At 37.8% G+C, this 23,599-nt stretch overlaps 2 protein-coding genes across 5 annotated transcripts in view; one reads left to right on the forward strand and one right to left on the reverse strand.

The window, feature by feature from the left end:
• NUP37 (nucleoporin 37) overlaps nucleotides 1-9,294 on the reverse strand; it is a 44,173-nt gene extending 34,879 nt beyond the window's left edge. Inside the window, exons 1-2 of one of the 3 annotated variants that reach the window (XM_047740984.1) lie at nucleotides 9,217-9,294; nucleotides 7,746-7,966 (exon numbers count right to left, since the gene is read on the reverse strand). In XM_047740984.1, coding sequence (XP_047596940.1) covers nucleotides 7,746-7,901 — 156 coding nt within the window. In that variant the 5' untranslated portion in view covers nucleotides 7,902-7,966; nucleotides 9,217-9,294. Of the gene's footprint in view, nucleotides 1-4,011; nucleotides 4,116-7,745; nucleotides 7,967-8,596; nucleotides 8,740-9,216 lie in introns of those variants that run through there. The other 2 variants (XM_047740985.1, XM_047740986.1) reach the window with 2 other exon arrangements.
• Nucleotides 9,295-9,322: 28 nt separating this feature from the next.
• The window catches only part of PARPBP (PARP1 binding protein), a 73,528-nt gene continuing 59,251 nt past the window's right edge, over nucleotides 9,323-23,599 (forward strand). For both annotated transcript variants that reach the window (XM_047740982.1, XM_047740983.1), the window contains exons 1-2: nucleotides 9,323-9,442; nucleotides 17,355-17,510. In XM_047740982.1, coding sequence (XP_047596938.1) covers nucleotides 17,358-17,510 — 153 coding nt within the window. In that variant the 5' untranslated portion in view covers nucleotides 9,323-9,442; nucleotides 17,355-17,357. The remainder of the gene's footprint in view (nucleotides 9,443-17,354; nucleotides 17,511-23,599) is intronic.

Raw genomic sequence — 23,599 nt, forward strand, 5'->3', positions numbered from 1 at the left:
GTTACCACAGATATAGTTCAATCAAATATGATCTTACACAAATGTACTCAAACATGTGAAAACAAAGAACCACAAACACAAGGTATGAGTAAGCAATAAGAGATTACCAAGAATGATTAGGCAGCTTTAAAAAAAAAACAAATAAAACATTTAGATTAAAATATTGTAAGAAAAAAAATGCTTAGAGCAATTGGAATACAGACTTGAAAAAATTACTCAGAATGCAGAAAAGAGAAGACAAAAAAAAAAGTTAAAAGGGATTCAGTGAGAAGTTCCACTATATATCTCATTTGGGTTGTAGAGGAATAAATAGAGGGAATGAGCGAAGAGGCAATATTTGAAGATGAAGAGATAATAGCAAAGGATCCTCCATACTTGATGACAGGCACTAATACATATATTTAGATAGAACAATGTCCCAGACAGCTTAAATAAAATCCACAGGCAGATACAACATAGTGCAACTTCAGAATACACACACAAACTCTCATGATATAAATTTGTGTGTATGTGTACATACAGACTGAGGGAGGGGAGGGGGAAGGGAGGGAAAAGAAAGCAGGACGAGGATGGGGCTTTTAGCAACAGCAACCAGAAAGAAAAGACAGGTTTCCTATATATGAGATTTCCTATAAAAGAATTAGAACCATAGACTTCTTGGCACATAGCTTCTTGAAACAACAAATGCATGAAGATAGTGGAACAAGATCTTCAAAACAATGACAGAGAAGACTTTAGGACTATACACACAACCATACTGTTTTTCAAGAATGAAGTTGTATTAAATATATTTTCAGAAAAACAAAAAACCAAGATTTAAGCATCAGCAAACCCTCACTAAAAGATCTCCTAGAGGAGAGAATGGCAAACTATGGCTGGGCCAAATTTGGTCTATGCATTGGCTTTGTATGGCCCATGAACTGAAAATTTCTCTCTCTATATGTGTATATATATACACTATATATATGTATGTACGTATATATATACACGTATATATACATATACACACACACATATACACACACACACACACACATATATATATTTTAAAGATTTATTTATTTGAGAGGGAGCGCGCGCGTGCGCACAAGCGGGGGTGGGGGTGGGGAGGGAGAAGCAGGCTCCCTGCTGAGCAGGGAGCCCAGTACAGGGCTTGATCCCAGGACTCTGGGATCATGACCTGAGCTGAAGGCAGGCACTTAACTGACAGAACTACCCAGGTACCCCCTCATTTTTGTATTTTTAAGGAGTTGTAGAAAACAAAGAACAATTTGCAACAGGTACTGTAAGTGGCTGGAAAAACCTAAAATATTCACTATCTGGCACTTTACGTAAAGAACTTAGTAATAAACTTTCTCTCGTAGTAAAGGGTGTACTTTATTACACCCTTTACTACAAAATGACCCCAGAAGGAAGGACTGAGATTTAAGGAACAGTGAGTAAAAAATCAAAGGCAAACAGATGGGTTAATCTAAACAAATATTAGCCCTATAACATAATTTGTGGCTTAAAATGAAAAGAAAAACAACAGGACTAAAATATGATAGTGATATAAGTCTGGAGGGGGTGATAGTTCAAGAGTCAAAGATCCTTATTTTGTTCATGAAGAAGTTAAAGATTTTTTTTTAAAAAAGATTTTTATTTATTTGTCAGAGAGAGAGAGAGCGAGAGCACAGCAGGGGGAGCAACAGGCAAAGGGAGAGGGGGAAAGCAGGCTTATTGAGCAGGGAGCTGGATGCAGGGCTTGATCCCCCGGACACTGGGATCATGATCTGAGCAGAAGTTAGATGCTTAAGGACTGAGCCACCCAGGCACCCAAATATATTAATTTCGACTTTGTCTAATTAAGTATGCATGGTAAAGTGTCTTTGGTAACCATTAAAAGAGGAGAAACAGCATGCAAAACCTCCCAATTATCAGGGGAGAAAACAATGAAAGGAGGAGGTAACAAAACACAAACAGAAGACAAAAGAATATGCACACTGGCAATGTTTTCAAGGGTAAAAAATTAAAAATAAACCAAATAGCCAATAGAAGAATAGATAGGTTAATTATGCTATATGTGCAAAATATACCATACAACAATGGAAACAAATGAATTTTGACATGGACTATCCTAACAAATACAATGTTAATAGCAACACATGGTAGAAGAAAATAATACAGAATAATTTCATTGATAAAATTTGAAACATGAAAGCCAATATACTCCTTTGCAAGACCTACATATATGGTAACTCTATAAAGTAAAAACAAAGTAAAACAACACAAAATTTCAGGCATGGTTACCACTTGAAGGTGAGAAGGAAAGGCAGTAAGGGAAGAACACCCAGAGGGCTTCAGAAGAATTACTAATGTTCTATTTCTTTAGCTGGGTAGTAGGCATCCAGGAATCTATTTTATTGTTCTTTATACCTTATATAGATAACATATATTTTAAAATACTTTTTATAGGCTTGAAAATACTAAGTTTAAAAACTGTTTTGTTATTTAAATCAATGCCCCAACTGGATCTAGAGACTGCAGCAAAATTTTTCATGACAAATTTTTCCAAGGACTCCTCTGTATTAAGTGATACAATTATCTTTTTGTAAGTTCATAGAATTATAAAATAACACCAGGGGAAAAATCCAGAGCAGGTGAAACTTACTTAAGGGATACATATGTCTACATAGATAGGATATTATCTGAAGGCCTGTTCTAAGAATTTCATTCATCCTGAATCTAAATGCAAGGTTTAAGTGAATCCTATTGAATGTGTTGATTTTTCCAGGATAAAATGTCTTTGGGATCCTAGCAAAGCCATTTCACAAATACATTCCACATGGTTTTCTCTACATAATTCTAATGCCCCTTGAAAAATAACTTTAAATTTCAGACAAACTTGAGTTAACAGCATAAGTTTTTCCATAAATGAAAATAGGAAATAGAAATGTACTTATCAAAGAAAGAAAAACACTGTCAAATTTTGTTGCTTCATAATCTGTGTGTATAATAACTGTATAGCTAACAGCCAGATATGCCAAGGCAGCAACCACTAAGCAATTTTAAAATCAGGTTAAGAGCCTAATCATAGCTGACTTCATAGTTTGGGTTACATCTATTTTTCCACACTGGACAAATCAATCTTCTAAAAATGAAGTTTTTACCATCAAAACACAGATTACTTTGCTACTGTAACAACAGTGTTGACAATTAGGTCCTATATTTGTTACCCAAAGTATATATAGAGTTATTGGATGGCCACGGAGATAAAGAAATCCCAGGGATTGTATAGCTTGCGCTTTATGTATTACCAGTGAAACCTTTTTTCCTGGCAGCAATGCCTGCCACCGAGCCAACTAAAAGGCCAGGGTGTGTGTGTGGTATAGGCAGAGACAAATGCTATTTTGGGTCTAATCTGGGGTGTAGGCAGCATTGTATAGGCAGGAAATTAAGATCCTGTGGAAAACTTGCTGCAATACAAATCATTATAGAAGGCTCTGGTGTGCTTGAGGTTGGGACAAAGCCAGGTTGATGAAAGGGCTCTTGTAAGGGTTTGAAATTGGCAGGCCCTCCCAGCATACCCAGTTAAGGCCAAATACAGAATTTTAGTCAGATGAGACTGTAAAGTTTACCTAGTCCACTTCTTTCACCTCACACTTGAATTTGTATAACATCTGGAGAGAGTTTGCATAACCCTTCTCTGAACATTCTCAGTGACAGGGAACTAGCTACTTCTTGGGGGAGCTTATTCAACTCAAGTTAGAACTTGAATTAGAACTGAAGTTCTAATTCAAAGAGCTCTCTTTAACATTAAAACCAAATCTGTTTTCATGTAAATTCTACTAATTGCTCCAAATTCTGCTCCCTGGAACCATATAGATGAAATCTATTTCAGTGAAGACAAGTATTTGGCCACAGCTGATCTTAGGTGAACACAATGAAAGAAGATTCAGTGTCAGTCTTAAAGCACTATAAGCCACAACTTCACCAAAGACAGAACTGACGAATAACACAAAATATATTTACCATTCTGAGTCTAATCCCTCTTTCACATGGCAGTTTTAAACATTTTAATACCATTCTGAAATGTCTTCAAATACGTTATCTCATTTGCATCATAACATACACTGCTGAGAAATGAAGTAAAGATTAAAGGATATAGAGCTATGCTGTCCAATATGGCAGCCACTAGCCACATGGGGTTATTAAGTACTTGAAATACAGCTAGTTCAAACCGTGTATACTTTATAGAGTACAAAATCCACACCAGATTTAAGACTTAGTTTAAAAAGTATATAAAATATCTCATTAATTTTTTATGTTGGTTACACATGAAATATTTTGGATATGCTGGGTAAAATAATACATTAAAATTAATTTCATCTGATTTTTACTTCTTATAATGTGGTTACAACACTTAAATTTATATTTGTGGCTCACACTGTGTTTCTATTGCACAGCACCGAATTAACTCCTTTTGGCAGTTTAATCATTGCACTGTTTTATAGTGAACATCCAGGTGACTAAAAACTGTTAAGTCACAATTGTCCCTTTTAGCTTCAGCAGTCTATCATTTTAAGACTTTATTAAATTTTAGCTTGTTCAACTTGGCACATTAATCCAATCTATTAAATACTTAAATTCTAAGCACAGTGTCTGGCATACAACAGGTGCTCAATAAATACTTAAGTGGAGTTTATCATTCAAAGCATTAGGTATTCTTCTCAGCTTCACGTTCTACATAAATTCAATGTGCTTGCTTAAATCAAATGTTCTCAAAATTCAAGTCCCCAATTCGTTATTGGTGATCCTTTGAATAGACTCTGAAACTTTCATGTTCCCTCTACCCTTTGCACATAGGACTTCTTATAACAGTTTTCTTACTGCATGGTTTTACACTTAAACATCTTGAGGTCAGGGTCCTTGCTTTTTTAACATAGGTATTACCAGTTCTGTTTTGCACTTAATACTTGACAAATACATGACACCAATTAATAGTACAAGATTCAGCTCAAATTTCCAACATATTCAAAAGAACACCGTAAGATTCTGAAAAATGCTTTGTTGAAATTTAAATCTACTGTATTGACAGTGTTTTCCTGAGTCTTAGAATGAGTATTGCCTTTCCAACAGGCATGTGGAAAACTTTCAATTCAATTTACCTTTACTTAGTTTTCTCAGACAAGAGGCATGAAATTGGATGCTATGGAACTTGAAGTTTCTAACATGAGAGAATAGAAACAACGCTTAATAGCGTTTAATTAGATAACAAAATAACTTTAAAGGGAAACGATAATATATTATAAATCCTCAAGGGCAAATTATTGGGACCCGATTCTCCTCCAGAACTGTTAGAATTATGGCTTCAATCTATCTGAATAGCAGCATCAAAGGAAAAGGGGTTTATAAAATGAGGTATACAGCTTGTTTTTTCATTTACTAGTCATATAAATCCCTGAACTTCTTTGACGTACAATGGAAACTCTGGACAGGGACAGTTGCTTAATTTTATTGCCAGTACTTGGCACAGAAACTTGCCAAGTTAATAAAATTCAATTCTTCCTTTAGGTAGTTTGGCTGTAAGGCCTAGATTGCCAATCTGACAGGTCTGAGGATCAACAAGGACAATGCGCAAGACATGACAGAGCAATACAAATGTTTTTTGCTAGTTCTTTCTTCTCCATCGTCTTTTTCTCTCTCTGCCACTCATCACCTTTTTTTTCCTGATTTTTTTTTCTCCCTTCTTGACTTTCTCATTTATTAGCTGAACATAAATTAGAGCTAAAACATAACTTTTCAGTACTTTTTTTAAATACAATTCTGTATTCAGTTCTTAATTTTAAAAGTAATGTGGGGCGCCTGGGTGGTTCAGTGGGTTAAAGCCTCTGCCTTCGGCTCGGGTCATGATCCCAGGGTCCTGAGATCGAGCCCCACATCGGGCTCTCTGCTCCGCAGGGAGCCTGCTTCCTCCTCTCTCTCTCTCTGCCTGCCTCTCTGCCTACTTGTGATCTCTGTCTGTCAAATAAATAAATAAAATCTTAAAAAAAAAAAAAAAGTAATGAAAACTTAGTTTCACCTGTAGGGAGCTCCTTTATTCTTCTGTGGGTTAGTAGCCTGCACCAGAAAAATGGTTTTACCATCAGTCTTTTTCAAGAGTGTATTATATTATTTCTCCAAATCATGTGGACTTTTTATGATCCTAACTAAGTGGTCCAGCTAAAGTCAGGCCATGGGTCACTTAGCCTGAAAGCTAGCAATTTCTACCCCAATCCTAAGAGACAATGTGGGAAAATGTAAGAGCTCTTGTATTCTACTCAGACACCAAAAAAAATGAAGCCTTTAATTCATACTTTTTCCTTAGCATAAATATGCATGCAGTCTAATTTTGTATAACTTTATTTAATGCACTGTAAAATGCTAAACTGCATTTATGATGCCAAAACAGTATACTGAAATAAAATATTGCCTCCTGAGGAAAAGAGTAAATAATAATGTTTATAATAGTACTTTAGTGGTAAAGTTACTTTAAATCTTTGAAAACTGATCAATGCCAAATTACCTCACCAATTAATCTTAATTTGAGAAATACTATTTTAGGAATAATATTCTGGTAAACAAATTATTAGCCAAAATTTCTAAGGGTTGAACTCACATTGTTTAGACTCTTTCACATGTGGAACTGGCTTTTCTGTAAGAAAACATCGTATGTGCTCACCACAATGCAATCTTGCTTTGGTGATTAAATATGGGCTGGTGCTCGGGGCGCCTGGGTGGCTCAGTGGGTTAAAGCCTCTGCCTTCGGCTCAGGTCATGATCTCGGGGTCCTGGGATCGAGCCCCACATCAGGCTCTCTGCTCAGCAGGGAGCCTTCTTCCTCCCCTCTCTCTCTCTGCCTGCCTCTCTGCCTACTTGTGATCTCAGTCTGTCAAATAAATAAATAAAATCTTTAAAAAAAAAAAAAAAATGGGCCGGTGCTGGGGGGCAACACTGACCAGATTAGTGACAGTTAAAAAAAAAAAAAAATCTATCTATATATATATTTTAATTGTGCCAGATGCCTTCTAGGAACATCACATGACATACTAACTACATTCTCACAAAACCCTATTAAGTATTATTTTCCTCATTTTTATAGAAGAGAGGTTAAGTACCTGCTCAGGGTCATATAGTTATTAAGAGGTAAAGCCAGGCAGAAGTAAAAACCTAAGGATTTTGGCTCCAGAGTTCATTGTCTTAATGACTATGCTAAATTGCCTGTTCAATTAATAGGGTCCCATACTGTGTATACACTGGATGTATGCTTTAGATGTACAAAAAGCATGAGAGCATACTAATACAGAAGCTGAATATCACGACAGCTGTAAAATCTCCTGGAGGATCATTCTTTCGGCTTGTTTCCTATGTCAAAGTGGAATGTAGAAAAACTGGGTTAAGTAATTACTTAGGTCTCATTTGAGACCTATTTTCTCTGTACATACCAAATGTTCAGTTAGCCACAACCTTCAATTACAAGAATATTCCATTTCCAAACACGAGGCAAAAAGAGAAGCCTCATAGTCTTTTTTTTTCACTACCTATTTAATGTATGCACAAATCTCAGGCATATATTACTGGAAATATCTTCCTCTATAGTTCTTCATGTCCTTTTTTCTCTTACATTCAAGCTCAATATGCTTTCCAAGTTTACCCAGTTGGCCAAAGTTTGTTTTTTTAACCAGTGAAATAGCTTCACTGTCATTCACTGAATTTTGTACACTAACCTGAAATGTACACATGCCAACCACCACATAATTACCGCCACCATATGCAATTAAGTTTCCTGGATCCCCACTGTCAAAGGGATTAAATTCTACCACATGCACATAATCTTCACAATCCACAGTGTAGGCAGCATTTCTTGTGGCATCTTGCTTCATCTTCTATGTCAATACTTGAGCAGTTGTAAAAATAAAATAGCCTTCTACTGGATGAGGTCACCAAACTGTGGATTACAGCACAGACATAGTTAGACAGAAACCATCAAAGTGTCAGTCACTTTCAGCAAATGAATCAAAATAAGGACATGGTATTTCAGATGCCACAGACAGCTACCAAAAAAACCAAACCACACCGAACCAGGTACTTCTTTAAATACTTCATGAATAATACCTGCAGAATAAATCATCATATCCTGTTTAGATTAACAAAAAGATAGTGAGTACTTGAAGATGGAATCAGTTTAGTAGTGAATATATTCATAAAAAATTAATGATAGTTAACATTTACAGAGCACTGCTTGCAGGTGCCATGTTAAGGATTTTACTGACATTATGACACCTAATACTTGCAAACCTAAGAGGAGGCAAATGGTTCCCATTTTACAGAAGAAGAAATCGAGGCTTTAATAGGTTAGTTAGCTGCCAAGCTCATAGAGGAGACAGCATTTGAAATACTTTACTAGGTGTTGGACACCAGTGCTAGAGAAGAAAAACAAGCCTCCGCCACGAAGATCACAATATCCGGTAACAGTTACGATTCTCTGCGAAAAGCACAATAAGACCTGGAGAAAGAGTGCCAAAATGTGTGATATAAAAATGATATTCGTAATATCAGGCACAAAACTTCCACCAACCTGTTATGGCCTGATGTGCACTCTGGAAGTAGCATTCCCAGAGGAGACTTAGGGATCTAAAGAGGTCTTTTTTCCCCCCTCCTCCCTTAATTGGATGCAGTTGTCCTGGGAATAGTTGGGCTCAGTAACGAACTCATCAAGACCTGGTTAAGTATTTACGGAGAATCAGAGGAATCCCACCTCAGGGAGCCTATAAACTAGTAACCATACGAGTGGGAATCCAGACTGGACATTTGTTAAGGGTGACCAGCAGGTGGACGCCCATAGAGGCACAGCGATGTGGGAAGTGGAAAAGATTCGAGGTCAGGAAACTCGGTCCCCTTATCGCTTGTTAAATTGTGCCCAGTCTCACTACATTTTCAGGGTTTCACTGTATGGCGAGCTGGACTTGCCCTCTAAAACTGAAGAGCAGAACAGGGAGGAAACAACTGAAGTACCCGCAAAAAGCTCCAACGTCTCTCCCAGACAGGCAAGTCCCGTGAGCCCCGCTACCACCTCCCGAAGCCCGAGGTCAGAGGGAAAACGACTCGGGAGAGAAGGAACTCGCAAGAATAGGATGGGAGCGCTGGGCAGCCAGTTGCAAACCCACGCGAACCCTCAGGTTCAGGAGCGATACGCACCAAGTTGTCGGAAACTGGCCAGAGGGAAGCTGGTCTCCTCCCAAGCCTGCCGCAGCGCGCGCAGACTCTGCTTCCGGGTCAGAGGGCGGAAGCGGCGATTGGTTCCCGAGCCTTCCCGCGAGATTTAAAATAGATCTCTCGACGGACTCTTAACAGCTTTGAGACTACAGCCCCGCCGGACAATTTTTCAGTTCAGTCTGAACCTACCAGATCTATCCCGAGTCAGGTGAGTCTCATGGCTTCCTTGCCCGCCTGTCACACTTTAATTTGTGATTCAGACCGAGAGATTTTTCAGTGAACTCTAAGTGACTGTTAATAGTGGCTTTGCTCTGGAACCCGGTTGGGTTTGGGGATGTTGAAGAATTCACAATATCTAGTGATGAATGGAACTAGAAGGTCCTGTGGGATCATCTGCAGGTTGGACGCCTGGGGCCTCGAAGAGGCTTACTTAGGTTGATTAGGTTGGCAGGAGACCGGGGTTCTAGTACCAAGACCTGCTCAGACTCCAGTTCCATTACTTCGCCCTCTCCCTGTTATACTCTCCCAAAGAAAATTTAGGATCTGTACTCCGACGGTGATGGCACCAAAGACTGCCCTCTCCTTTTTAAAATTAAGTGAATGGCATTAGGTGGATTTTTACTTGTGTCACATAGTTTTATGAGGTAAGATATCTTAACTTTTATATTTGAGGAAATTTATGTTCATCAGAGACTTTAAAGGAATACATCTTATAAATTGGGGAACCAGGATGTGGGCCCTGAAAGTCTGACTCAGAAATTCTTTTACCATCTCACATTGTCTCCCCAGTGATAATTTTCCTGCCTCACAGTTTTTGCTCCGGTGCAATTTGGAATCCAGTTTGTTTGTTTGTTTTTTAAACAAGTATTTATTATCCCTGCCACCTTCTACTGTTTTCGTGTAATGTAGCCTGACATTCAGAGTGCTTGCATATTCCTTATCTCATTGATTTCTCATAACTGGCTGGAAGGTATTATTCCTGTTTTCTGTGTGATTATACCTTCACCTAGGCAGCCAGTTATAATGCTTATTGCCTAGGCTTATATAGTCAGCTAGCTGCTGAAAGAGCTGAGACTAGACCAGATTTGGCAAACTAGGGCACGACTTGCTTTTGTGCAGCTAGTTCCTGAGCTAAGAATAGATTTTACATTTTGAATAGTTGAAACAAAAAAAAGAATAATATTTTGTGACATGTGAAAATTATATGAAAGTTAATTTCAGTTTCTAAAGTTTTGTTGAAGCACAGCAATGTTCCTATGTTTATGTATTGTCTGTGGCTATTTTCACACCGCAAGCTCAAGTTGAATAGTTTTGACAGAGACTGTATGCCTTGCAATCCTTAAATATTTACTATTTGGCCCTTTCCAACAAGTGTGCTGACTCTTGGAAGAGACTGTTGGCTTTTTTTTTTTAAGCTTTCATTTATTTTTATGAGAGAGAGAGAATGAGAAGTGGGGAGGGGCAGAGTGAGAGAGAGACAGAGAAGCAGACTTCCTGCTTAGCAGGAAGTGATGCAGGTGATGCAGGGCTTGATCCCAGAACCCTGAGATTAGGCCTTAGCCACCCAGGCACCCTGAGACTTTTGTCTTTTATATGTGTCAGACACTGTGCTAAAAGCTTGTATTTATGTGATTTATTTTTCACAAAATCCTGTGAGATAAGAACAATTGTTATTTTCATTTCCAGTACAAGGAAGCTGAGGCAGGGGAGGTGGCATAACTTGGTATAGATCTCACAGCTAGTAAGTAGTACAGCCAGGATTCAGAACAGTGTAATTCTTGACTACTTTTCATTTTTAGAAATCTGAACTCATATTTTAATTTTTAAAAAAATTTTATTTATTTATTTATTTAGAGAGAAAAAGAGAGAGTGGGTGCACATGCAAGCATGGAAGAGGGCAGAGGAGAAAGGAGAGAGAGAATATCAAGCTGGATTATGTGCTTTGGAGTGCTGGATGGGGCTGGATCTCAGGACCCTGAGATCATGACCGGAGCTGAAATCAAGAGTGGGTCGTTTAACTGACCAAGCCACTCATGTGCTCCAGAACTCTTAATACTTGTAAATAGTACCCTGAATAATTTAGTACTAAAGATTTATTTCAGGCAAACTGATCATATCACTGAAGCATTACTTCTTCACTTTTTTTGCTTTTAAGAAAGGATGGTGAAATTTGATGAGAAATATAAGGTTTAGCTATTTACTAGTATTTGTATATATGTAGATATTTATAGTTTTTTACTTGCCGATGCAACTATGAATTACTGCTCTGTTAAATGTTATATGCCCATTTTCCTGATTGTATAAACCTGAAATACAGAATAAATATTTGGGATTCTATTTATACACATGAAAAAGAAAAAAAGATAACAGAAGGAGTTAATAAATGGAATGTGTACAGTAAAATATACCCCAAATAAGACAATGGTATATGAATATCTTGGAGACTAGCATACTTAAAAGAAAGTAGGAAAAAAAAAACACCTTTTAGCAACCGTGTTTGTAAACTCAGAGAAAAGAATTGCTTCCTTATATAGCTTGAGTATGTAAAACATTAGAACTACATCTGATTATTTGGAAAGACTTTCATCTGTCAGGAGAAATTATGTAACATGGTGATTTAAGCATCTTGGGTTTAAGTCTGTTTTGCCATTTGCTACCTGAGTTTCATGGGGTGTCGCATTCTTCAGATGTAAAATGAGGATAATAATGGACCTTCCTCATAAGACTCTGTTCAGAGATTGAATGAGGTATTAAATATTAAGCTTTTATTTATTGATTTATTTATAAAATTACCAAATAAATTATTACTTGCTTCAGGGGTATAGGTCTGTGATTCATCAGTCTTACACAATTCACAGCACTCACCATAGCACATACCCTCCCCAAAGTCCATCACCCAGCCGCCCCATCCCTCTCACCCCCTCCCTTCCAGCAACTCTTCAGTTTCATTCCTGCAATGATGAGTCTCATATGGTTTGTCTCCCTCTCTGGTTTCATCTTGTTTCATTTTTTCCCTTCCCTTCCCCTATGATCCTCTGTCATGTTTCTCAAATTCCTCGTATCAGTGAGATCATATGATAACTGTCTTTTTTGATTGACTTATTTCGCTTGGCATAATACCCTCTAGTTCCTTCCACATGACTACAAATGGCAAGATTTCAGTTTTTTGATGGCTGCATAATATTCCATTGTATCTAGATATACCAAATTTTCTTTATCCATTCATCTTTTGATGGACAGTTAGGGCTTTCCATAGTTTGGCTATTGTGGACATTGTGGCTATAAGCATTCGGGTGCTCATGCCCCTTCAGATCAGTGCATTTGTATCCTTAGGGTAAATACCCAGTAGTGTAATAGCTGAGTCATAGGGTAGCTCTGTTTTCAGCTTTTTGAAGAACCTCCTGAACCAGCTTGCATTCCCACCAAAAAATGTAGGAGGGTTCCCCTTTCTATGTGTCCTCCCCAACACCTGTTATTTCCTGACTTGTAATTTTAGCCATTCTGACTGGTGTGAGGTGGTATCTCATTTAGGTTTTGATTTGCATTTCCCTGATGCCGAAGTGATGTTGAGGACGTTTTAATGTTCTAAATATTAAGCTTTTGAAAAATTTCTGGCACCGAAGAAACTCCTAAATATTAGATATTGTACTGGTTATCTATTGCTGTGTAACAAACCACCCGAAAACTTAGTGGAGTTATTATTTTATTTGATCTTTTAAAAATAACTTTTAATTTTTTAATTTTTAAGAATAATTTTTAAATTAACATACAATATATTGTTTGTAAAGGGGTACAGCTCTGTGATTCAGCAGTCTTACACAATTCAGTGCTCACCATAGCACATACCCTCCCCAGTGTCCATCATCCAGCTACCCCTTCCCTTCTACCTCTCTCCACTCCAGAAACTTCTGTTTGTTTCCTGAGATTAAGAGTATTTTATGGTTTGTCTCCCTCTCTGGTTTCATCCTGCTTCACTTTTTCCTCTCTTCCCTCATGATCCTCTGCCTTGTTTCTCAAATTCCACATATCAGTGAGATCATATGATAATTGTCTTTCTCTGATTGACTTATTTCCGTTAGCATAATACCTTCTATTTCCATCCACGTCATTGAAAATGGCAAGATTTCATTTTTGATGGCTGCATAATATTCCATTGTATTTAGATATACCACATCTTCTTTATCCATTAATTGCAGATGGACATCTGGGCTTTTTCCATAGTTTGGCTATTGTGGACATTGCTGCTATAAACATTCAAGTGCACATGCCCCTTCGGATCACTACATTTGACTCTTTTAGGGAAATACCCAGTAGTGCAATTGCTGGGTCTCAGGGTAGCTCTTCTTTTAACTTCATACTGTTTTCGAGAGTGGCTGCACCAGCTTGCATTCCCACCAACAGTGTAGGAGGGTTCCCCTTTCTCTGCATCCTCGCCAACATCTGTCATTTACTAGCTTGTTAATTTTAGACATTCTGACTGGTATGAGGTGGTATCTCACTGAGGTTTTGATTTGTTATTTCCCTGATGCCAAGTGATGTGGAGCACTTTTTCATGTGTCTGTTGGCCATTTGGATGTCTTCTTTGCCAAAACGTCTGTTCATGTCTTCTGCCCATTTCTTTTTTTTCTTTTTGTATTTCCTTCCAGTATTTTAATGTGAGGGTAGTGTTAAAAGCATAACGATAATAAACCAACACAAACAACAAAAAGAGAATGTGGTGCATAAACAATGAATTTTGGATCACTGAAAAAATAAAAAATAAAAAAAAAGAGACCAAAAATGTGTGTAGGCATTATTCAAGAGTGAGTTAAAATTCTTTTTATTTTATTTTATTTTTTTTCAGTGTTCCAAGATCCATTGTTTATGCACCATACCCAGTGCTCCATGCAATGCGTGCCCTCCTTAATACCCAGCACCAGGCTCTCTCCACCCCCCACCCTCCCTCCCCTCCAAAACCCTCAGTCTGTTTCTCAGGGTCCACAGTCTCTCATGGTTCATCTCCCTCTCCGATTTCCCCGAACTCACTTCTCCTCTCCTTCACCCAATGTCCTCCATGTTATTCCTTATGCTCCACAAGTAAGTGAAACTACACGATAATTGACTCTCTCTGCTTGACTTATTTCTCTCAGCACATTCTGCCCATTTCTTGGTTGGATTAGTTGTTCTTTGGGTGTTGAGTTTAGTAAGTTCTTTATAGATTTGGGATCCTAGTCCTTTATCTGATAAGACATTTGTCAATATCTTCTCCCATTCTGTTGGTTGTGTTTTGGTTTTGTCGACTATTTCCTTTGCTGTATAGAAGCCTTTCACCTTGATGAAGTCCCAGTAGTTGATTTAAAATTTTTTTTTAAATTATTTTTTTAAATTTCTTTTCAGTGTTCCAGAATTCATTTTTTATGCACCACACCCAGTGCTCCATGCAATATGTGCCCTCCATAATACCCACCACCAGGCTTATCAAACCCTTCATCCCCTCCCCACCAAAACCCTCAGTCTGTTTCTTAGAGTCCGCAGTCTCTCATGGCTTGTCTCCGCCTCTGATTTCCCCCAACTCACTTCTCCTCCACATCTCCCAATAGTTCATTTTTGGCCTTGCTTCCTTGGCCTTTGGCGATGTGTCTATGAAGAAATTACCATGACTGAGGTCACAGAGGTTGCTGCCTGTGTTCTCCTCAATGATTTTGATGGATTCCTGTCTCACATTGAGGTCATTCATCCATTTGAGTCTGTTTTCGTGTGTGGTATAGGAAAATGGTCCACTTTCATTCTTCTACATTTGGCTGTCCAATTTTCCCATTATCATTTGTTGAAGAGACTCCTTTTTCCATTGGACATTCTTTCCTGCTTTGTTTAAGATTAGTTGACCACAGAGTTGAGGATCCATTTTTGGGTTCTCCCTTCTGTTCCACTGATCTATGTTTCTGTTTTTGTGCCACTGTCTTGATGACTATAGCTTTGTAATAGAGCTTGAAGTCCAGAATTGTGGTGCCACCTGCTTTGCTTTTCTTTCTCAACATTTCTTGGCTATTTGGGGTCTTTCCTGGTTCCATACAAATTTTAGGATTATTTGTTTCAGCTCTGTGAAAAATGTCAGTGGTATTTTTTAGGGATTGTATTGGATGTATAGATATCTCTAGGTAGCATAGACATTTTCACAATATTTGTTCTTCCAATTCATGAGCATGGAATATTTTTCCATTTTTTTTTTGTGTCTTTCTCAATTTCTTATGGGAGTGTTCTATAGTTTTCTGAGTACAGATCCTTTGCCTCTTTGGTTAGGTTTATTCCTAGATATCTTATGGCTTTTAGTGCAATTTTTTCAAAGATTTTATTTATTTATCTGACAGAGAGAGACACAGTGAGAGAGGGAAGGTGGGGGGTGGGATAAGGAGAAGCAGGCTTCCCACTGAGCAAGGAGTCCGACATGGAGCTCAATCCTAGGACCCCAGGACCACGACCCAAGCCTTAGGCAGACACCCAATGACTGAGCACCCCAGGTGCCTCTTTAAGTTGGTATTGGTTGTCAGCTGGAGTGACTTGGTTCTCTTTTATATGGCCTTTCCAGTAAGTGAAGTTGGACTTTTTCATATGGTAGTCTAGAGTAACAAGAGACTAAGAACTAAAGCTGCAAAGCCCTTGGGGCGCCTGGGTGGCTCAGTGGGTTAAGCTGCTGCCTTCGGCTCAGGTCATGATCTCAGAGTCCTGGGATCGAGCCCCGCATCTGGCTCTCTGCTCAGCGGGGAGCCTGCTTCCTCCTCTCTCTCTGCCTGCCTCTCTGCCTGCTTGTGATCTCTCTGTCAAATAAATAAATAAAATCTTAAAAAAAAAAAAATAAAGCTGCAAAGCCGTATGTCAGGAGGCCCGCCACCAAAACCACCTCCAGGTTGGATGTTAAGAAGACTTAAAGGACTCAGCATGTAGTTGTGCTAACACCTATAATTTATTATAGCAAAAAGATGCTAAACAAAATCAGGAAAGAGAGAAGCTATATGGAAGAAGGTGCATGGGGAGAAGTCCTGGGGTGATCAGGCATAAGCTTCCTAAAGTCCTCTTTTAGTGAAGTCACACAAGACATGCTTAAATCCTCCAACAACAAATTGTGACAGCCCATATAATATGATTGTCTGTCAGGGAAGATCTTTAGAGACTCAATGTCCAGGGTACTGACGTAGATATCTCAGTCTATGTTGTAAAATCCAGACTCAGAAGAAAAGCATGTATTCAGTATAAACTGTATTATTTATATAGTTTAGGCACAGTGAGCCACTCATACTGGAAACCCTCCTGAATTCCAAGTTCCCAGGTGCAGCCAAGAGCCAGCCTTGTAAGCAGTTCTTTCAAAAATAGACATTAGGCCTGCTGCATTAACTCTTCTGCATGGGCCTTTTGAGCTCTGGGCTTGGACCCCCATGATGTCATTCTTCCATATTCAGTTGGTAAAATCAAGTTACTAGACTGATCCATATTTAAGGGGTGGAAAAATAGACTATTTCTTTTAGGACAATATAGGGATGGGAGGAACTGATTTTTTTTTTTTTTTTTGGGCAATCTACCACACATATTACCATCTAAAAACAAATGTTTTGAAAATACAGCTTTAATTAGCTATGTCTGTGTCTATAATTATAAATTTACAGAATTTGCATATCTGTTTTTTTTTTTTAAAGATTTTATTTATTTATTTGACAGAGAGAGATCACAAGTAGACGGAGAGGCAGGCAGAGAGAGAGAGAGAGGGAAGCAGGCTTCTTGCTGAGCAGAGAGCCTGATGTGGGACTCGATCCCAGGACCCTGAGATCATGACCTGAGCCGAAGGCAGCGGCTTAACCCACTGAGCCACCCAGGCGCCCCTACATATCTGTTTTGTATGAATTTTCAGATTGGAGGTTGGATTTTGTTATTTCAAAAGATTTGGCTTAAGAAAACTAAAGGAGAGGAAAATATGATTGAGCAGAAATTGTATTGTTTTGTTTTCCTTAATTTAATTAAAGGCAATCTTAGTAAATATGAAAGGACCTCTAGTTCACTATTTTTCTCTAACTCTGCTTTCTTACACATGTTAAATATTAGTTTCCAATTAAAATAAAGCTTTTTAACATTGCATTCTGTCCTGCTTTCAGAGGATGGCTGAGCTTAATCAGAAGTCTGTCTTGGATATGATTAAAGAGTTCAGGAGGAATTGGCACACTCTTTGTACCTCTGAGAGAACTACTGTATGTGGTGCAGACTCCATGCTCCTGGCATTGCAGCTTTCCATAGCAGAGAACAACAAACAGGTTAGTAGACTATATTTAGGTTTACTTTTTTTTTTTTTTAAGTGAATGTTGGTAGCTGCTTATTTTAATTATATTAATTTCTTTGTAGTATATGCCCTCCTATGATAATATCAATACACGATTTTCAAAAATGCATCTGCATGTCTGTGTCAAAATATTACAGTTGGAGTTGAAATAACTTGCTTCAAAATTAAGGCTATTCATATGGATAGTATAATGTAGGATGTGTACATTCCATGTTTAATGTGAAGTCTTAAGATAAACATGCAACTGTTATTATGGTTAAAAGTATTTTTATTTATGATTTCTCTTCTTTAAAAAGTTCTAGAAGGCACACATAAATAGTGTTCATTTTAACATAGCCAAAGTATTTTATGACTAATTTCAGACTTTATGGTATAGATTGATTATTCCTAAGCCAGGCTAAGAATCAGAATCACTTGGGAGGGTTTTTTTTTAAACAATACTAGCTTCTGTGCTTCAGTCTTGGAAATTCTGATTCTCCTAATCTGCACTGAGGCTCTGGAAATTGTCTCTTTAAAATCTTTTCTTAATCTGATCCTTACATAGTTGGCTTGTACAAAACTCGTTTTTGGAATGAGCCGTACATAAAGGGCTTAAGGTGTTCAGATGAGAGAAGGATGAATATAGGCTGGAGTGGTAAGAAAATGACTTAAACTTATTGGATTTCAGGTAGTATACTTAAATGAGGAGAAGTCTTTGGATGGGAAGGTTTTAAGGAAGGGATGAAGGAAGGGAAAAATCAGTTAAGAAGCATCCAGGGGGATCAAAATCTTGACAGTTTGAAGATAATGAGATTCTCTTGACCAGAGAAGATATTTGAAGAGTGGAATAGTTTCAGTAGGTCTATTGGGCTAGATAGTGAAATGACATTCTGATGAATTATTTTAATCCTATATGTCAGTAGTTCCCATATTTTTAGATTTCATATACCAATAAAATTTTGAAAAAAAAAATTAGACATTGACAGATTTAAACATTTCTCACATTGGCAAATGAGGTCATTGAGAAAAAAATAGTTACTAGAACCATAATTTTGAAAAAGAAAGAGAATTTTAATGTCTAAAAATTAGGAATTGTATAATCTTAAAATAAGAGATAGTCTTTACTACATATGGCAGTTAGCAATTTTGCATGTTTAAAACATGCAAAATTAAATAAATTTTGAATATAGATCTTGATAAAATTCTATCTTATATAGTCATTCTTTTAACAAATATTTGAATTTTTACTATGTGCTAGACATTATTCTAAACATTCTGAGGGAAATCTCTGCTTTTATGGCACTAATCTGGTGAGGAGAGGCAGATAATACCTAATCTATACTCTAATAAATACTCTATATATACTCTATAAATACTCTATATATACTATAAATAAATACTCTATAAATACTCTAATAAATAAGATATTTAGTATTTTAGGTCATAAATACTACAGAGAAAAACTAAGAGATATAGTGAAGGATTGTATAGGGCTTGGGGTGGAAGAGTACTTGTAACTTGAAATAGGATGGTCAAAGAAGGCCTCATCTACAAGTTGCCATTTGAGCAAAGATTTAAAGAGGCAAAGAAGGAACTAGTCACGGGAGTTTTTGTGGGAAGGGATTATGAGCAAAGGGTACAGCTGTTGCAAGGGCCCTGAGGTGGGAATACGCCTGGCATGTTCAAGGAACAGCAAAGAGGCCCATATAGTTGTTTATACATATGTTAAATATTAATTTCTTCCTTTTTTCTCTCCCTTCCGGAGATTTTTTTTCTCTTCTTTTCTTTTTCTTTTTTCTTCTCTTCTCTTATCCTTTCTTTTCTTTTCTTTTGTTCCAGGCATTTCTCTCCTTTGTTCCAAGCATTGTGATAAGTGTTGGGGTTAAAATGGTAAGCAAAACCAGACATGGCTCCTGCCTGGCTTATTGCTTGGTGAGGGAGGTAGATATTTAGTAGAGAAAAATACAAATGAATGCAAAATTATAGCCGTGAGAAGAGGTATATAATGCCATGAGACCAAGGAGTTGACTTGGTTGGAGAAATCAAGCTGAACTGTAAAGGGAGGAGAGGAGTTAAGTAGGCAAAGGGTTGGAGGCAAGATGGTGAGGGTGAAAGAACAGCATATGCAGTGGCCCTGGGCAGGAAACTGCCAAGAGATTTGAGAAAATGCCAAAGAACCAGTGTAGCTGAAGGGTGGTGGTGGTGGTTACGTGTCCCACTTGTCTGTTTCTTGTTTTTAATCATAGTTATGATTAAAAATCAATTTTATATAGGTACGTTGGAGGAAAAAAAATGTAAATCACACTTTTTGGAGTTCGTGTTTAAAAAAAAGTTAAACTTCCAGAAAAGTCACAAGAATAGTACACTGAATTCCTTCATGCCCTTCACTTAATTCACCAATTTATATTTTGCCACCTTTGCTTTATTTCTTTAATATTTTTATATGTCTACATAATATAAATCCATAAATATACCCAGGTATGTATTGTACACATGCATACGTATTATTCATATTACTCTGTATGAACAATTTGATTGTAAGTAGTGGAAATTCTGAGTCTTTATCCTTAGACACTCTTGGTATTGTACATTCTGTGGGTCTTGACAAATATATAAGATATGTATGCACCTTTATAGTATTTACAGAATTGTTTCACTGCCCTCAAAATCCTCTCTGCTCCACCTATTTATTCTTCCCTCTCACCAACCCCTGCCAACCACTGATATTTTTAATTGTCAGCATTGTTTTGCCTTTTTTTCAGAATGTCATGTAGTTGGAATTGTAAAGTATATAGCCTTTTCAGGTTGGCTTCTTTCACTTTCTTCCAGATGCATTTATGGTTCCTCCATGTCTGTCTTTTCAGCAGTGAGTAATATTCCTCTCTATGGATGTATCAGTTTATCCATTTACCTTTTACATTTCTTCCAAACAATATTCAATAAGATATTCAATATTTAATGCTTTTTAGTTTAATAATTATTGGATTTTCTGTTATCATCTTTTTTTAAAAGATTTTATTTTTAGGTAATTTCTACACCCAATATGTACTTACAACCCAGAGATTAAGAATCACATGCTCTGTTGACTGGGCCAGTCATGCACCCCTGTTATCATCTATCCTCTTTATTTCCAAGAGCTCTTCTTGTTCTCTCTTTTTGAAATACCATAGTCTTCTTGCCTCAAGTGTGTATTTCTCAGTTGAGACTATTAATGATATATTTTGAGGTTTTCTTCTTGCATAATCTTTACCCAAGTTTCTTGTTTTATTATTCTTGTTATTCTTCCAACAGAGACTTTTTTCATGATGATCCTTGACCATGCACTTATACTTAAGTGGATCACTAAAATGCCTACTGGAAACTCTGTTTGGAGGGTTAGGGGTTGTTAGTCTGATCTGACTGGGCTATTTGGCTGGGAAATATCTGATGCCCACCTTTAGGATATCCCTTTTAAAACAGTTTCTTCAGAAAAGAGTCTTTACACAAATGGTGTAAATTTGAGCTGTCAATGTGTTGGGTGCTTGAAAGAAGTATCAGTATTTAGAATATAAAAGGTCATGTGATTCCTGTTGTTTTCTTTTGGGTACTCTTGTTTTCACCTGCACTCTTCGGTCCAGAAATTTTGTTTTATCCTCTCCAGGGAATAAATCTCAGTTTTCTTCCGAAGTGGTTGACTGTTTGCCCCTTTCTCAACAGAAATTAATTATTAGGCAACAGTCTAAATGAATATACACTAACAGTGAACAGAAGAAAGAGAAATTAAGGAGTTGATCCCATTTACAATTACAACAAAAGCCATAAGATACCTAGGAATAAACCTAGCCAAAGAGGCAAAGGATCTGTACTCAGAAAATTATAGAACACTCCCGTAAGAAATTGAGGAAGACACAAAAAAATGGAAAAATGTTCTATGCTTATGAATTGGAAGGACAAATATTGTGAAAATGTCTATGCTACCTAGAGATATCTAAACATCCAGTACAATCCCTAACAAAATACCATCAACATTTTTCACAGAGCTGAAACAAATAATCCTAAAATTTGTATGGAACCAGGAAAAAACCCAAATAGCCAAGAAATGTTGAAAAAGAAAAGCAAAGCAGGTGGCATCACAATTCTGGACTTCAAGCTCTATTACAAAGCTATAGTCATCAAGACAGTGGCACAAAAACAGAAACATAGATCAGTGGAACAGAAGGGAGAACCCAAAAATGGATCCTCAACTCTGTGGTCAACTAATCTTAAAGCAGGAAAGAATGTCCAATGGAAAAAGGAGTCTCTTCAACAAATGATAATGGGAAAATTAGGCAGCCAAATGTAGAAGAATGAAAGTGAACCATTTTCTTATACCACACACAAAAATAGACTCAAATGGATGAATGACCTCAATGTGAGACAGGAATCCATCAAAATCATTGAGGAGAACACAGGCAGCAACCTCTGTGACCTCAGTCACAGTAACTTCTTCATAGACACATCACCAAAGGCAAGGGAAGCAAGGGCACAGATGAACTATTGGGACTTCATCAAGGTGAAAAGCTTCTGCACAGCAAAGGAAATAGTCGACAAAGCCAAAACACAACCAACAGAATGGGAGAAGATATTGACAAATGTCTTATCAGATAAAGGACTAGGATCCCAAATCTATAAAGAACTTACTAAACTCAACACCCAAAGAACAAATAATCCAACCAAGAAATGGGCAGAATGTGCTGAGAGAAATAAGTCAAGCAGAGAGAGTCAATTATCGTGTAGTTTCACTTACTTGTGGAGCATAAGGAATAACATGGACATTGGGTGAAGGAGAGGAGAAGTGAGTTCGGGGAAATCGGAGAGGGAGATGAACCATGAGAGACTGTGGACCCTGAGAAACAGACTGAGGGTTTTGGAGGGGAGGAGGGTGGGGAGGTGGGGAGAGCCTGGTGCTGGGTATTAAGGAGGGCACGCATTGCATGGAGCACTGGGTATGGTGCATAAACAATGAATCTTGGAACACTGAAAAAAGTAAAATAAAATAAAATAAAAAGAATTTTAACTCACTCTTGAATAATGCCTACACACATTTTTGGTCTTTTTTATTTTTTATTTTTTATTTTTTCATTGATCCAAAATTCATTGTTTATGCACCACATTCTCTTTTTGTTGTTTGTGTTGGTTTATTATCATTATGCTTTTTTTTTTTTTTTAAAGATTTTATTTATTTATTTGACAGAGAGAGATCACAAGCAGGCAGAGAGGCAGGTAGAGAGAGAGGAGGAAGCAGGCTGCCTGCTGAGCAGAGAGCCCGATGCGGGGCTCGATCCCAGGACCCCGAGATCATGACCTGAGCCGAAGGCAGTGGCTTAACCCACTGAGCCACCCAGGCGCCCCTATCATTATGCTTTTAACGCTACCCTCACATTAAAATACTGGAAGGAAATACAAAAAGAAAAAAAAAAGAAATGGGCAGAAGACATGAACAGACGTTTTGGCAAAGAAGACATCCAAATGGCCAACAGACACATGAAAAAGTGCTCCACATCACTTGGCATCAGGGAAATAACAAATCAAAACCTCAGTGAGATACCACCTCATACCAGTCAGAATGTCTAAAATTAACAAGCTAGTAAATGACAGAGCTAGTAATTAACAAGCTAGTAAATGTTGGCGAGGATGCAGAGAAAGGGGAACCCTCCTACACTGTTGGTGGGAATGCAAGCTGGTGCAGCCACTCTCGAAAACAGTATGGAGGTTCCTCAAGAAGTTAAAAGTAGAACTACCTAGGGTGACTGGGTGGTTCAGTGGGTTAAGCCTCTGCCTTAGGCTCAGGTCATGATCCCAGGGTCTTGGGATTGAGCCCTGCATCGGGCTCTCTGCTTAGCATAGGGCCTGTTTCTCCCTCCCCCTCTGCCTGCTTCTCTGCCTACCTTTGATCTCTCTTTCTTTCTGTCAAATAAATAAAATCTTAAAAAAAAAAAATAGAGCTACCCTGAAACCCAGTGATTGCACTACTGAGTGTTTCCTGAAGGATGTAAATGTAGTGATCCAAAGGGGCATATGCTCTCGAATATTTATAGCAGCAATGTCCACAATAGCCAAACTATG

The sequence above is a fragment of the Lutra lutra genome, chromosome 8 (assembly GCF_902655055.1).
Source record: "Lutra lutra chromosome 8, mLutLut1.2, whole genome shotgun sequence".
Taxonomy (NCBI): Eukaryota; Metazoa; Chordata; class Mammalia; order Carnivora; family Mustelidae; genus Lutra; species Lutra lutra.